Source organism: Oenanthe melanoleuca, chromosome 4 (assembly GCF_029582105.1).
Source record: "Oenanthe melanoleuca isolate GR-GAL-2019-014 chromosome 4, OMel1.0, whole genome shotgun sequence".
NCBI classification, from domain to species: domain Eukaryota; kingdom Metazoa; phylum Chordata; class Aves; order Passeriformes; family Muscicapidae; genus Oenanthe; species Oenanthe melanoleuca.
Genome location: NC_079337.1, coordinates 65,781,353 through 65,794,564, shown reverse-complemented (window position 1 = coordinate 65,794,564; position 13,212 = coordinate 65,781,353). Strand labels below are relative to the sequence as shown.

General features: G+C 37.3%; 1 protein-coding gene across 2 annotated transcripts in view; it reads left to right on the top strand.

Moving 5' to 3' along the window:
- The window catches only part of CTNNA2 (catenin alpha 2), a 446,082-nt gene that overhangs the window by 412,626 nt on the left and 20,244 nt on the right, over positions 1-13,212 (top strand). For both annotated transcript variants that reach the window (XM_056490098.1, XM_056490099.1), the window contains exons 16-17: positions 2,242-2,347; positions 4,912-5,046. In XM_056490098.1, coding sequence (XP_056346073.1) covers positions 2,242-2,347; positions 4,912-5,046 — 241 coding nt within the window. The remainder of the gene's footprint in view (positions 1-2,241; positions 2,348-4,911; positions 5,047-13,212) is intronic.

The window sequence follows — 13,212 nt, the reverse complement described above, 5'->3', positions numbered from 1 at the left end:
CTTCCCTTTCCTGCTTGACTTGGACCCTTTAGAGATGATTTGCTGTGGTTTTGGGGATGCAAAGCTGATCCTATACACTGGGTATTTGTCCAATCACATAAAGTTTTTGTGCTATTTGCAAGTCTCTTCTATTTGCAGATCATTTTGTATTTCAGCAGCAAAGTTAGTCTGTGACCTTACAGACACTTGGTGACATTTTGTTTGGTACCCATCCAAATGCATGTGCCTCTCTGAACTTTCAACATTTCAGCACAATTTGTGTCAATCAAAAATAATGGCAAAACTATTTATATCACTTGAACACTGAACTTCCTTCCAAAAAAATCCCAAATGAAATGAAACTGGTTTGATCCAATGTTTCGTAGGAGTTAGTCAGTAATGATTTTTTCTTTGCTTTCATTTCTTTTGTCTGTTGATGTCTTATTCTTCTCTAATTGCAGAATGTCCAAAGGCCATTCATTAATGATACAATGAAAACAGAATTATTCTCTTTAACTATTGTCATATTGTTAATCACACCAGGGAGAACAGTTTACAAGATTCTTTAATTCCAGATAACCATAGTAAATTAAATTTTGCTCAGTGTTTATTTTTTAAGTGGGTTCAAAAGTTTGAATGGTATTTATCAAAATGTGATTACACAAAACAGGACGAAAATCTTCCTGCTTTTCTTCAGGATTAAAATCCATTTCTTCATCTCTTTGTGTTGCACCATCCCTGGAAGTATCAAGGCCAGTTGGTTTGGGCTTGCAGCAGCCTGGGATAGTGGCAGGGGGTGGAACTGGATGGAGAGGATATTTTACACAATTCTGTAAAATTTCTTTAATACAACTACTTTTGTACTTGTATTTTCTTGGTGTCTCTGATCCTTCTGCCAGCAAAAAATACAGTGAAATCTGCAAACAGTGTCATTGTATCAGGGAAGGACAAAAGGATGGCCTAAAGCAACAGCCCAGAATATGCACAGTTTCTGCAACCACCTGGACAACCCTTGATATATTGAACATGAAATTAAAAGTTTTACAATTATATTTTCTAGCATCAAAAGAACAAAACTAATTTGAAAGTGAGATACAAACTACTGACACATTTGAAGTAAATTAAAAAAAAATCAAAGTGCACCTCTGTCTGCATCAGATTCAGTAACAAGTTGTTTAATATATTCCATTAAAACAGAAACAAGCCCTTCACACCTTTTTGGTTGGCTGTAACCTCAGCAGTGTTGGAATAGAATAATTTTTCAAATGCATGGTGTTGTGACAGTCAGAGCTGCTCATGTAATTAATGTAGAAGCTCATGAGGTCACCAAGAAGTATTTTTGCTGCAGTTTAAGTTCACCAGAAGTGGGATACTTGCATTTCATCTGTTTAAGGTGGTAATGAAAGCCTGGAAAGAAGATTAAGATAGAAATATGTTTCAGCATGTTATTCTTGCCATTATTGATTAAAAAATAATCCACAAACAATGCAATGTTGTGCTTAGAAAAAATGCTTTCTGTTTCATTAAAAAAAAGTTTGATCATATTGTGATTTTCCACATTAAAAAATGGAAGATGAACTCACTTCCAGTTGAGACTTTCTCAGGAGCAGCAGCAATTGTATTGGTACAAGCAGGATTAAAGTTTTGAGTCTGAAACAAACTCAGGAAAGTCTGTGGAGACCTTTTGTCTTAATGCATTTTGGTAGCTTTAATGACTAAATCAGAATTTTATGCATCAGCTTAAAAATGCAGTGAAAGATCAGGCTTAAAGCTAATTATACATGTTTTAAGTGTAACATTCAAGAGTGTAAAATAATGATTATGCTTCACCTCTCTTTATTTTCCAACAAAAAAAAATCTACTAAAAAAGTTTTCTAAAATGTGACATCCTTGCCCTAGACATGATGGGCTGAACATTTAGCACTGGCTTGGGAATCACATAATTTTGAAATAGTTGTGTATTCCAGGAACACCATGGGCTTAATGAGCACTTAAAAATGCATATACTATTAAGTACAGCTCATGTGCTTGAAGGCACCATTGGACTAAATTGCCAGTGAGGCATTTTGTAAGGGAGAGGAGATACAGCAGACAGATTTCTTAATCAAGCTGCACTATGAAGTACTTAAAAGGCAAAATTGTAATAAATTAAGAAGACATTTGTGTTACTATTTTAAAATGGAGCACTCAACAGGGTCACTAAAACTGTTGCTTTTGGTGATTTATTGAGATTGAGGGTAATTTTTGTCCTGTGTTTCACAGAGGGAAGGGCCCCCTGAAGAACACATCTGATGTCATTAATGCAGCCAAGAAGATTGCAGAGGCAGGATCCAGGATGGACAAACTGGCACGGGCAGTAGCTGATCAGGTAGCCCCAAAATGAGCTGAAATACAACCTAACCTCTATGGATGAGTGACCTTTTGCAGGAAAAATCTGTCTTACCAGAAAATTACCTGTTGGGAGTCTGGATCCCAATCTTCCCATTGGATAGGAGTTGGTTCTTCTAGACCCATCAGCATTTTGCAGAAGAAAATAAATGTTTTAATTTTTTATTTTTTTAGAAAGTCATAATTGAGTCTCTCCAAAGCTCAGAAATGCCTGACTTGTTCCCCAGCCTCATTTCTGGGCCTGTTAGAATTAGAGACTCTTTCAGGTTGGAAAAGACCTGTGAGATCATCACACCCAAAATATATTTGCTGTTAAAAAAGCAGTAGGGATTTGGATGCTCCATTCCTATTGCCAACTGACTAGGAAACCTTAAATTCTTTTTTTTCTCATTCTTCCAGCATTCTTCCCCTTGATTTGGCACTTTACTCCTTCAAGGTTCTCTGACTCTCTATTTTCTGCTTTGCCTCAGTGTATTGTGCATGTTGTGGGGTCTGTGTCCTCACTTCCTTTACCAAATTTTTGTCACAACTGGACCTTGCTATATATATATTTTCAGATTGAATTATCTGTTTATCTGGAGAGTAAGAATTAAAATTCATATTAAAAGTCAAGAGCCAAATTTCAAATCCAAGTCCTACATAGTGAATTATAGATTCAGGCAAATTAAATTTCACTATTTTTCCATTTGTAAATTTCCTATAGTTTCTTTCATTTAATTGTCATCAAGAGAAAATTTGCTGGAACTGATAACTTCTTGCCTCTAGTGTTTCTCTTCAAAATTAGAATGTCATTTTCTTCTTCAAGTAAGAGTGTGATAGTATGTAACACACCCTGCCAGAGTGGCAAAAACCCCAAAACTGCCCATTTTCCTGTAACCTCAGAAGGGTTTAGGTCTTCTTCAGCAGCAGCAAGCCCTTTTGCTGTAGTTAACCCATTCCAGTCCTTCAAATGTAGCATCTGTTCATTTTAACTCAAGAAAGAAGAAATCCATCTGTCAGCTGATGAAATTCCTACTCTGCAGTATTTGCAGAGGTGGAATATTTTAAAGAAAGAAATAGCAGGAGACTTGTTATGCTTAGAGTGCCTTGACTTGAGTCACATTTTAAGTGTCAGAGGACTGTAACCCTAATAATAAAAAGTGAAATTATTTTGAGAATGGAGTATTTGTTTTAATGCTTGCACTTCAATGATATTTCACAGAACTCTGGAGACCCTCATGTAATATAAACATTTTATGGACACTTGCATTTTTAATTATTGTTCCTATGAGAGAGCCTTTACTTTTTTTTACTCCAAGGTATTTATATTTAAAGCCTTTACAGCTCTGCAGAAGTATTGCTTTAAATTCATTCCTTTCAGTTCATAGACTTCAAGAACTGAATAAATATTTTTATATTAAATTGGCACTGGTAGGGAGGTGTTTAAGGGATTAATGCCTGAAAGGTGTGGCAACTGTCTGAGGAAGAGAGGCTCTGTAGCAGCCACAGTGAAGCTCCAGCTTTGTTTATTATTAGTTTTAATGTATAAGAAAAAAGCCAAGTGACTCCTTTTGGGGTTATAGACAACAATAAATCCATGTACTTCAGCATGAACACATTCCTTGCCAGCAATAGCTGCTGGGACCTGAGCAGTGATCTCAAGGTAGGAGCTGTGATGTTGTTGACTCATGTGCATTTAATTCTATCAGTTTTTCTTGAAATGCTCTGATAATACTTTTTTTTTTTTAATTGAGCATAAACTCTGTAAGGTGATAAAAAGGCAGATTTGGACTCTTTGTTCCCCAAGCTATGCAGGACCATTGTCAGTTAGGCTTTGCTGGGTAGCCCCAAAGAGTATTTATGGGAGACAAGCTGTTAGCACTGGACCCTTTTAGCTCTGTTCAATCAGAGTGAATTACTGAGGCCTGCTCTCCTGAGGCAAGACTTTGAATATTAACTACAAGGCTGTTGTTTGTTATGCTGTTGATATTGTGAGGGATGATGCAGTTTCTATTAAGAGTCCCAGAGACTATGAATAAATTGTAGTGGAGCCCTTTCTAGCTCTATTGATTATGAAACTCTCACAGCATCCAGCACATTCAGCCTAATCCAATCCTCTGAGCATCTGCACAAATGCCAGGGGAGCTGCCAGGCAGACAAGAGTTGGCATTAGAGTGGGGGCAACCACTCAGAACTGGTTTATCTGGACATTAATTGGTCCATATTAGATGTTAAATTGGATGTCCAGCAGCCAGCCTGGAGTTTCAAGTTAAACCTGGTCTTTTGGCTGCTCTGTACAATACCATAAATTAATGCATAATTTTAAAATATCATTTTCATAATGCTGATAAACAGGTTTCTCATTTTTCAGAAAGGTGGAGTGCATCTTCAGGTTGCAATTCATAATTCTTGAGTTGAATGAAAGGTAGAATTGAAGTTTTCACATTCTGTCTAGTACCTCATGTAAAGACATGTAAAAACAGATCCCCCTAATGCACACACTATCTGAGCACCTGTCTCTAATCCCATAGCTCAGCTGATCTAACCAGCCCTTGTTGTCTGCAGTGCCCAGACTCAGCCTGCAAGCAGGACCTGCTGGCCTACCTGCAGCGCATTGCCCTGTACTGCCACCAGCTCAACATCTGCAGCAAAGTCAAGGCAGAAGTTCAGAACCTGGGAGGAGAACTCATTGTCTCAGGGGTAAGCTGGGATTTCTGTTTGGCCATTTGTTTCCCATGTAGCATTTGAAAGGGAGCATTCCTGATTTCAATAATGTACAAAACAAAAACCCACTGATTCATAAGCAAGGTTGTTTTTTTTTTTAAATTCTATCACCATTATTCCAGGCCTTACAGTAACTTGTGTAGAGCAATTTGATTTTCCAATTACCCTTTGTTTATACTAACCTTGTAGAATCTTCATTCTTCCAAAAGAAAAGTAATTTCATAGCCTAGAAAGTCATTGCCAAGCTGTGAATATTATAATTATTTGGAGCTTTTGTATATTTGCTCATTATAAATCTTCTTTCCTTTGTTACTGCTGGTAATTTCCTTCCTCTGTGCAGAAGCCAACTGTATGAAGTGCATATTGTTAAGATGGTGATGACTAATGGGATTCATTCACTCAGGTTCCAATGCACACTAGGTTTAGCAAAAGACTGGAAGGCCAGCAAAATATTTTAAATTTTGATGCATATGCTGTTTTCAAGTACTATTGCAAGTACAGTGATTATATACTCTAATACCACCCAGTTACTTCAGTTATTTTCCATGCACACTACAAACTTCTTACACACAACCTTTTGTAGAAATAAAGACAGGCAGCAGTAATATTATAAGCAATGAGTTTTTTTACATTTTTAAATTTTATTTTTTCCCCTTCTCCTGTGTTGGCCTTTGAGCCTCTGGGAGTATGCTAGAACCAAGAAGAAGCAATGACTGCTCTTCATGATTTCTTTTTTTTCACCCTAGTTTAGCCCCATGACACCTTTGTTATCCTCTAACTCAAGTACAGACCATATGTATGTAAATTTGTAAAATATTCCACTCTCCTGAGTGTTTTTAAAACAACAGTGATTTGTGAGACCTAAGATGCTCAAAACAAATTGTTTCCAAGCGTTTTTGTTTGGAAAAAGCACCCTTTCATTGTTTAAGCCCAATCAAGTACGAAGATTATTAGGACAACAAACTTGTGCCCTTCATTTCATCCATAAGAGATTCCCCAGTGGCATCACTGGCCTTCCTCAAACATATCAGAAGTCACAGAAAGTGTTCTCAGTCACAAAACATTTTTTTTTTTTTTTTTGCAAAGCTCTATGGAAGGTCTTAAACATTTGCCAGGCTTTCTTGGATCAGGCATTCTGAAGTCATATACACAATCCTAAAAGGAGCTGCTTAAAGGTTCCTGGATCTGTCCTGCCATTGGTCTTCACTTCTTGACGTATGTACGTGTGTGATTTTAATACCTTGGTCTTCCCACAGCAATGAACAGATCCTCTTCCCCTTTGCTGACACCAGCGGCGTGCTCTGTCCTTGTGTCACTGACAGCTGTAACTCAATGATCCTTTCTTGCCTCCTGCCATCTGGGTCCAGCCTCTCATACCCATTGACTTGTCATGTTCATCTCTCTGGAACAATCCCCCCAATCAGTGCTTCTCCTGGCTTGGCTTTTGTGGTTGTGTGTGTTTCTTTTCTGCAGTCTCTTTATTCAGTGTTTGTGGATGCTGAATAAGCCGTTGTGAGCGCTGCGCCTCGCCTCGTTCCCGGAACATCCCATCCCTTGTGCAGTTATCAGTGGCCAAACGCTTGAGTCCATCATTCCAGTCTGGCATTGTTGGCACCCACTGCTTCCCAGGCTCCATCACCATTGTGTTTCTGTTTGGTGGGGTTTTCACAGTCAGTCTCAAGGGCAAAATGAGCTTCAACCACGGAAATTATTTGGGTCCGTTCCAAAGACTCGGTAAAACTGACCTACAGCAAATTGGAAGGTTGCCCAGCTTGCTTCTTCTGCTGGTGCTCTGAGCAGGAGGAGGTGTAGTGAACTCCTGTGCATCCCTTTGTGAGAGCATTATCTTGTGATCTGCCATGACCCAAGCAGTGCAGAGCTTTCCTGGCAGTTTTCTGAGCTGTTGATCTTCAGGGTGCTGGGTACTGTATGCTCCTTTGCTATCCAGAGGTCTGGTATCCTAGTGCACATCCACATCTGCTTGTCTACTTGCTGCTTCTGCTTCCATCTTCTTCTTCATTCTCTCTTGGATAGCCAATTACAAATAAACAGTATTTTATTTGTGCTAAAATGAAATACCATTATTTGGCAACTTGCATACAGTACGATGTTAGAAGTACCATAGAAATCCAGAACTCAAGCTTCCCAGCCTATGACTACAGAAGTAAGTTTCTGTGATGATTGTGCTATATTTAAGTGTTTTGATGTAAATATCAAGCACCATGACAATTATTACAATATTGTAATTTACTACTGTGTTTACAAAGAACCACGAGACAATTCAGATTGATCCAAAAGATGACTTCAGAACTATTATGGAGTAGGATCTCTGCTTGAATTTTTTCATTATTAAGAATATTAATCAATATTTATAAATGAAATGAATGTATGCATATGTATGTTTGAATCTTTGTGTGGGTGTATGCATATTTATATATAAAGGAAAGAGACATAAAACCAATTAAAAGCTAAAAGACAGATGAAAGCCACCCCACAGTTCTTACAGTTTTGTTAGAGAAAAATATGTTGCAACAACTTCAAAACTACTGTGTACATAACATTTACTGTGCCTTATGTCTTTTGATGAAACTTCTATTTCTTTTTTTCCCCCAAGATTCAGTAGTTCAGTATGGCTTACCTCTGAAAATAAGCATAAAGCTGATCTTGTTTGCTTTTTCCTCTGTAGATTGTTATGATTCTAGCATAGCATATGAAGGGTCCTTTTTGGCATCAGTGACTTTGCTGCAAATAGGAAAGCAGATCAAAAAGTAAGAAAATGTCACAGTCCTGAATTTTAAATTATTTCAGTAAAGAACCCACTGTTGTTTTCCATTTCTTTCTCCCATTCCTTTTTCTCTCCCCTCTTTATTCTCCTTTGATCTTTCCCATCAGACTCCCTCCATGCAGATAGCAAAATTATTTTTAGCAGTTAAGTTAGACATGGCAATTGGGAGTTAGCACACATCAGCTAATTCCTCATTAATATTAAGAAGGCAAAGACAATTTCTGCCTGTTGGCTTGGCCCTTTACGTTCCAAGGTGAGACTCCTAATTCCTAATTCCAGTGGAGTTTTGAAAAGTAAAATAAGAAAAAACCCTAATACCAGTTCTTCACTGAGGAGCCCTGGAAACCTAAAAGATTGCAGGGAAGAAAATAAGCAAAAATAGTGAGGATAGATAAAACCAAAAATAAATTAATATAAAAAATTACAAAATATTTTAAAAATATTTCAAACTGTGTAGATGATAGCCTTGTTCCTAATAAAACTCTCTTTGACCTTGGTCCATAAACAGATATATGTTTCTGTAATTTTAGATTTCAATATTCAATTTCTAGTCCCCCTCTGAGAATAAACAACCTCCTTTAATGAAATTATAGAGTAAAAGCACTTCAAAATAATTTGCTTTGTCTCTTGCTTTGGTTTATTTAAGGTAATGCATATTTGCTTCATAATCACTTGCAGTATTGTATTGGAATGAATCCTCTGAGGTGCTGAGAGTACACTGCTCTCAGTGAAGTAAAATCCCATTTACATATACTTAGCTCTTGCTGATGGCCTTGCCTTTCTGTGAGAGCTACTTTTGTTCAATAAAGTTGCTTTTAATGATGTATCTTATTTGGATAAAAAAAAATCCTACTTCTATCTCTTGGGCTTTTTCTGGCATTCCTGTCTGCCTCTTGTTAGCAAGTAAATTACAATAAAACAAATCTATATATTCATTTCCTATTCTAGAATAAATATCCACTTGTTCTGCCTAGTGCTGCTCAGAAGCTGATCAGCTCATTTACCTACTATCCATTTAGGCTGTGAGCTTGCATTTTTAAATTCTTGTTTATGTTAGTAGATTTGCCACAGTTTTACCTGTAAGATTAGACTGAACAGAATTTTAAAAAATCCTTTATCCAAGGCAACTCCTTATCATGTTCAGGTTTGATTTAGAGCCCTAGAGATAAAATCAGCTGTATTATCAGAAAATTTGCCAGAGTCTTAAACTTCTGAAGCAGACAGATATGCAGTGTCATACAAAGTAGCAGCCACGTGCCTTTGAACACTGTCCAAGAGTATGGAATCAATAGCTAAAGCCCACTCCAAACATAACTTTAGCTGGATCCAGTTCCCAGTTATTTTCCAAGTCCTATTTATCTTAACATAATAGTCTCAATTGTGATACCCAGAGAAGGATTCCTATATTCTGCTGAAGATACAAGACACTGTAGTTAAGATTGAGAGTTTACCAAGATTGTGAATTCTTGCATGGTGAATTGAAAGGAGGAGTTTAGCAGGAACAGGAAGGTGAAAAGGCTGGAGCCACCCCATTAATTTTGGGTAGGACATGATGAAAATTGACAAAACACCCAGACTGGGAGGGTGGATACATAAAAGTATGAACACATACAGATATACTACAAAATAATTATATGTTTGTTTGTGATCAGTGATAAGAATAAGGTTACCAGAAAGAGCCAGTCCTCATCAAATATGAATGACCCTCATTATTTATCAGAGAATATCAGTGAGCATCCAGCAGTTATTTCAGATGAGCTCACCAGTGGTTTCTTTATCAATTCTGTCTATGGATCTTTTAATAAAAAGGGTTTCCATGTCCTACTTTTCTTTTAAGTAAGGCTGAATCATTCTAAACTACATCATACTGTAAAAGCAAGTTGATATCATGTGGGCAGTAAAGCATCAAGTTACTATCTATTAATTCTATAGACTCAAAGCAAAATCAGGTAGTTTGAAGTTCACCTGTTACTAAAAGTGAGCAAGGCCATCTTCCATTGAATTTGGATTAAGAGCAGTTACTTAAGAGCCACTGATGAGGTGTTTAATTTCTCTGAAACAGAAAGCCTTTCTGGGTAGTTTTCCTTTGTTTACAGTTGGCAATCAGAGAGAACCTTTGCATTTAAAATTTTGAAAATGTGTTGATTTGGAATTTGGTAAATTTAATTCTCCTGGACCAAGCAAGAATTGTGGATTATGTGAAAGAAAGGTTCCTGAAGGGAGAGTTGCTAAATTGACAAAACTGTTGGATTCCTTCTCATCAAGATTCTCAGGAGTGCAAAAAGGTTACTCAGCTAGCAACAAAGTGAATTTTTCTGTAAATTCATAACAGAAATGGAAATGCATCCAAAGCACCGTGGGCAGCAGGGGAGGGAGGGATTCTCCTCTTCTCCCAGGCAACTTGCCACAGACTAAGAGGACACAGTCTTAGCTGTGCCAGAGGAGGTTCAGGTTGGACATTAGGAGGGATTTCTTCACAGAAGGGGTGATCAGACATTGGGATGGGCTGCCCAGGGAGATGTGGAGTCACCATCCCTGGAAATGTTTAAGGCGAGGCTGGACAAGGCACTCAGTGCCATGGTGGTGCTGGGTCATGGGATGGACTCAGTGAGCTCAGAGCTCTTTTCCAACCTCACTGATCCTGTAATTCTGTGGAAGCAGAGGGTGAAGAACAGCACTTAGGAAATAATAAGGAAGTAAGCCACAGAAATAGGAGATATTGTATGTTCAGGGGAAGAAAGCCATACCAAAACTAAAATAGTATGAAATCAAAGAATTGCAGTGTTGGGAAAGAACTGAGATGTAGTCAGGACCATAAAGTTAGTTGAACTCCACAATAATCTCTACTTTCTTAATATAACAAGCAGGGAGAGAAATAAAAATTTCAAGGTCTTTAACATTGTGAAAAACCAGCTTCCAGGACAGGAAGGCTGGGGCTGGGTTGTTAAAGGGAGACCTTGATCAACACTTGAATATACACTGTGTGTTCAAGTACCTCATGTCATCTGCTTTGGGAGGCATTAAAGACACAAAAAATACAGAAAGGTGTTTTAGCTGGACAGTTTGGGATGGAGATATATTTAAGTAACCTCTGCATAAGTGTTTGAATGTATGCAGATATATTGATACATGTGAGGGTGAAATACAACCATAAGTGTACTCAGTTCCAAAATTTATGGATATGTGAAGCATATTTATACTTAAACAGGTTTGGATAAACCTTTATGTGGAACAAATGTGTTTGAACTGACTAATTTAGGAGCCTCCAACTCCTGCTGGCACAGAATGTCCCTCAGTACAGTGTCCATGAAGGGACTGCCTGATGATGTGGTAACATAAAAACTTCATCATCCTGACACTGAGTCAATTTAGTACTCCTGAAGGACAAAGGCACCAGTGAGTTATGCAGGTTAATCAGAATGAGTGCTGATAAAATCCCTCATGGTCATATATTCATTATATATGATGCATTTTACAGAAGCTCTGTTTTAGGGCTTTCTCAAAGTTAAAACACTGAAGGATTCTTAATTATCCTCTGAAAAAGATGGATAAATTAGAAAAAAGAGGCACAAATAGATGTACCTGTAGTGGCTCTAAAGCTGTTTGAAATACCTCTCCCAAACATTTGACACTAAGAGGAATTTAGTTCATTATGTGTAGCTTGCCTGTTGTATCCCATTGAAAGGAGCATGGACCAGGAGCTCAGAGTTTGTGCAGTTGGCTTCCTTGGAGGGATTCAATCCTGGAGTAGACAGTGCAGCAGCTGAGATCTGATGTTGGTAATCAACTAATTTCAAGTTAGAAGTTATACAAGAGTCCTCCAGAGATCTCTTTTAAGTGACATTTATACAACATTTTGATTCAGCCAAGTGATGCAGGATGTTTTTCCTGTGTCAGGGAGTTCACAGGGTTTTGCCTTTTTAAAAAGTGCTGGATTGGATGATAGTACATGCTCTGAGCTTTGGGCATCAGGGGGATAATAACTGAGATCCACAGAAAAACCTGTGCAGAAGCCTCTGGAAAGGTTAATTTATTTTCATTGGTGTATGGCTGTTCCTTCAAAGAAGGTGGATGGTGGCAGACAGAGTTCATGTAAGGAAAAGCAGATGAACAAAGCTCAAGACACAACTGGAAAATCCAACAGGAAAATATTTTTTGTGCAATAATCTCGATTCTTTTGAAGCTCCAATTTTTTTATATAAGGCTATTCTTAGGACTAAGAAAACACCTCATTTTATATGAATGCATATAACATTCATAAATATGTATAAACATACATAAATATGAAACTATATATCCTGCATAAATGGCAAGATGTAATCTAGAATTTAATTTACAAAGCAAAAATACACTGCACTTGTCTTCATTAGAATATATTCCTGGAGACAAGAAGCACACACACCACCTATATGTCTGCATTCAGTAGGTTTAAATTTAGACAGGTCAGACTTTTATCCTTATTAAGAAGCATTTTGGCTCCAAGGAACATGCTCTTGTGCTTTATCAAGTGGCTAATATTCATGCATTTCTGAAGATTAAATTTATTGAAATTTCTCATTAGAACAATTTTCTGCAAAGAAAAGCATTTCTGGTAGCAAATCATTTTAAGCTATTTAATTCCTTGAAATCAATGTAAAGTGTTACAGATTTAAGATTAAGACTTAGAACAAATATGACCATCGAAAAAGGTTAGAGAATTGAAGGAAATACTATTGTATGTACTTCATTACATACTGCATTTGCTTTAAAAATAGTAGGCACTCAAAAATTCAAAGCTCTCCTGCTACAGTAGTTACAGCTTCACTTCAGCCTGTTTTCCTATTCCAGGCCATTCTGAATGAGCTGGAAAGAAAATGGGAATATAATGGCTTTGTGATACACAAATTAAACCAGCCTTACAGTAATTAGCAGGGCTCAAAGACCATTCTAACACACCCTAAGATATGGTCCCAAAGGATTATTTCTGTCAGAATTACTATAAATAGAGAGAGGACTTTGGTGCTATCTTATGTTCACTCGTTTTTCTATCTTATTGCCTTTAAAATAGATGATTTGGGACAAAGTGTCACCATTTTGTATTAAATAAGAATTCCTTATCCTGGGGTATTCTAAGTCTGCCTCCCTAATGCACAGCATAGATTTGATAATAGGTTCATCCCAAGGCCATAAATGAAAATGAGATTTGTTTCTTTCACATGGAATTACAGGGACTGAATTTCCATAATGACAGATTTAACCCACAATAGGAGATTTTGGCTTGTGTTTCTTATAGAGAAGTACATCTTGTAGCTCTTGAAATTATTTAACTCCTTGAGTTGGAAAATGGTGACACTAAATCCTGCTTCTAGAAGTACTAT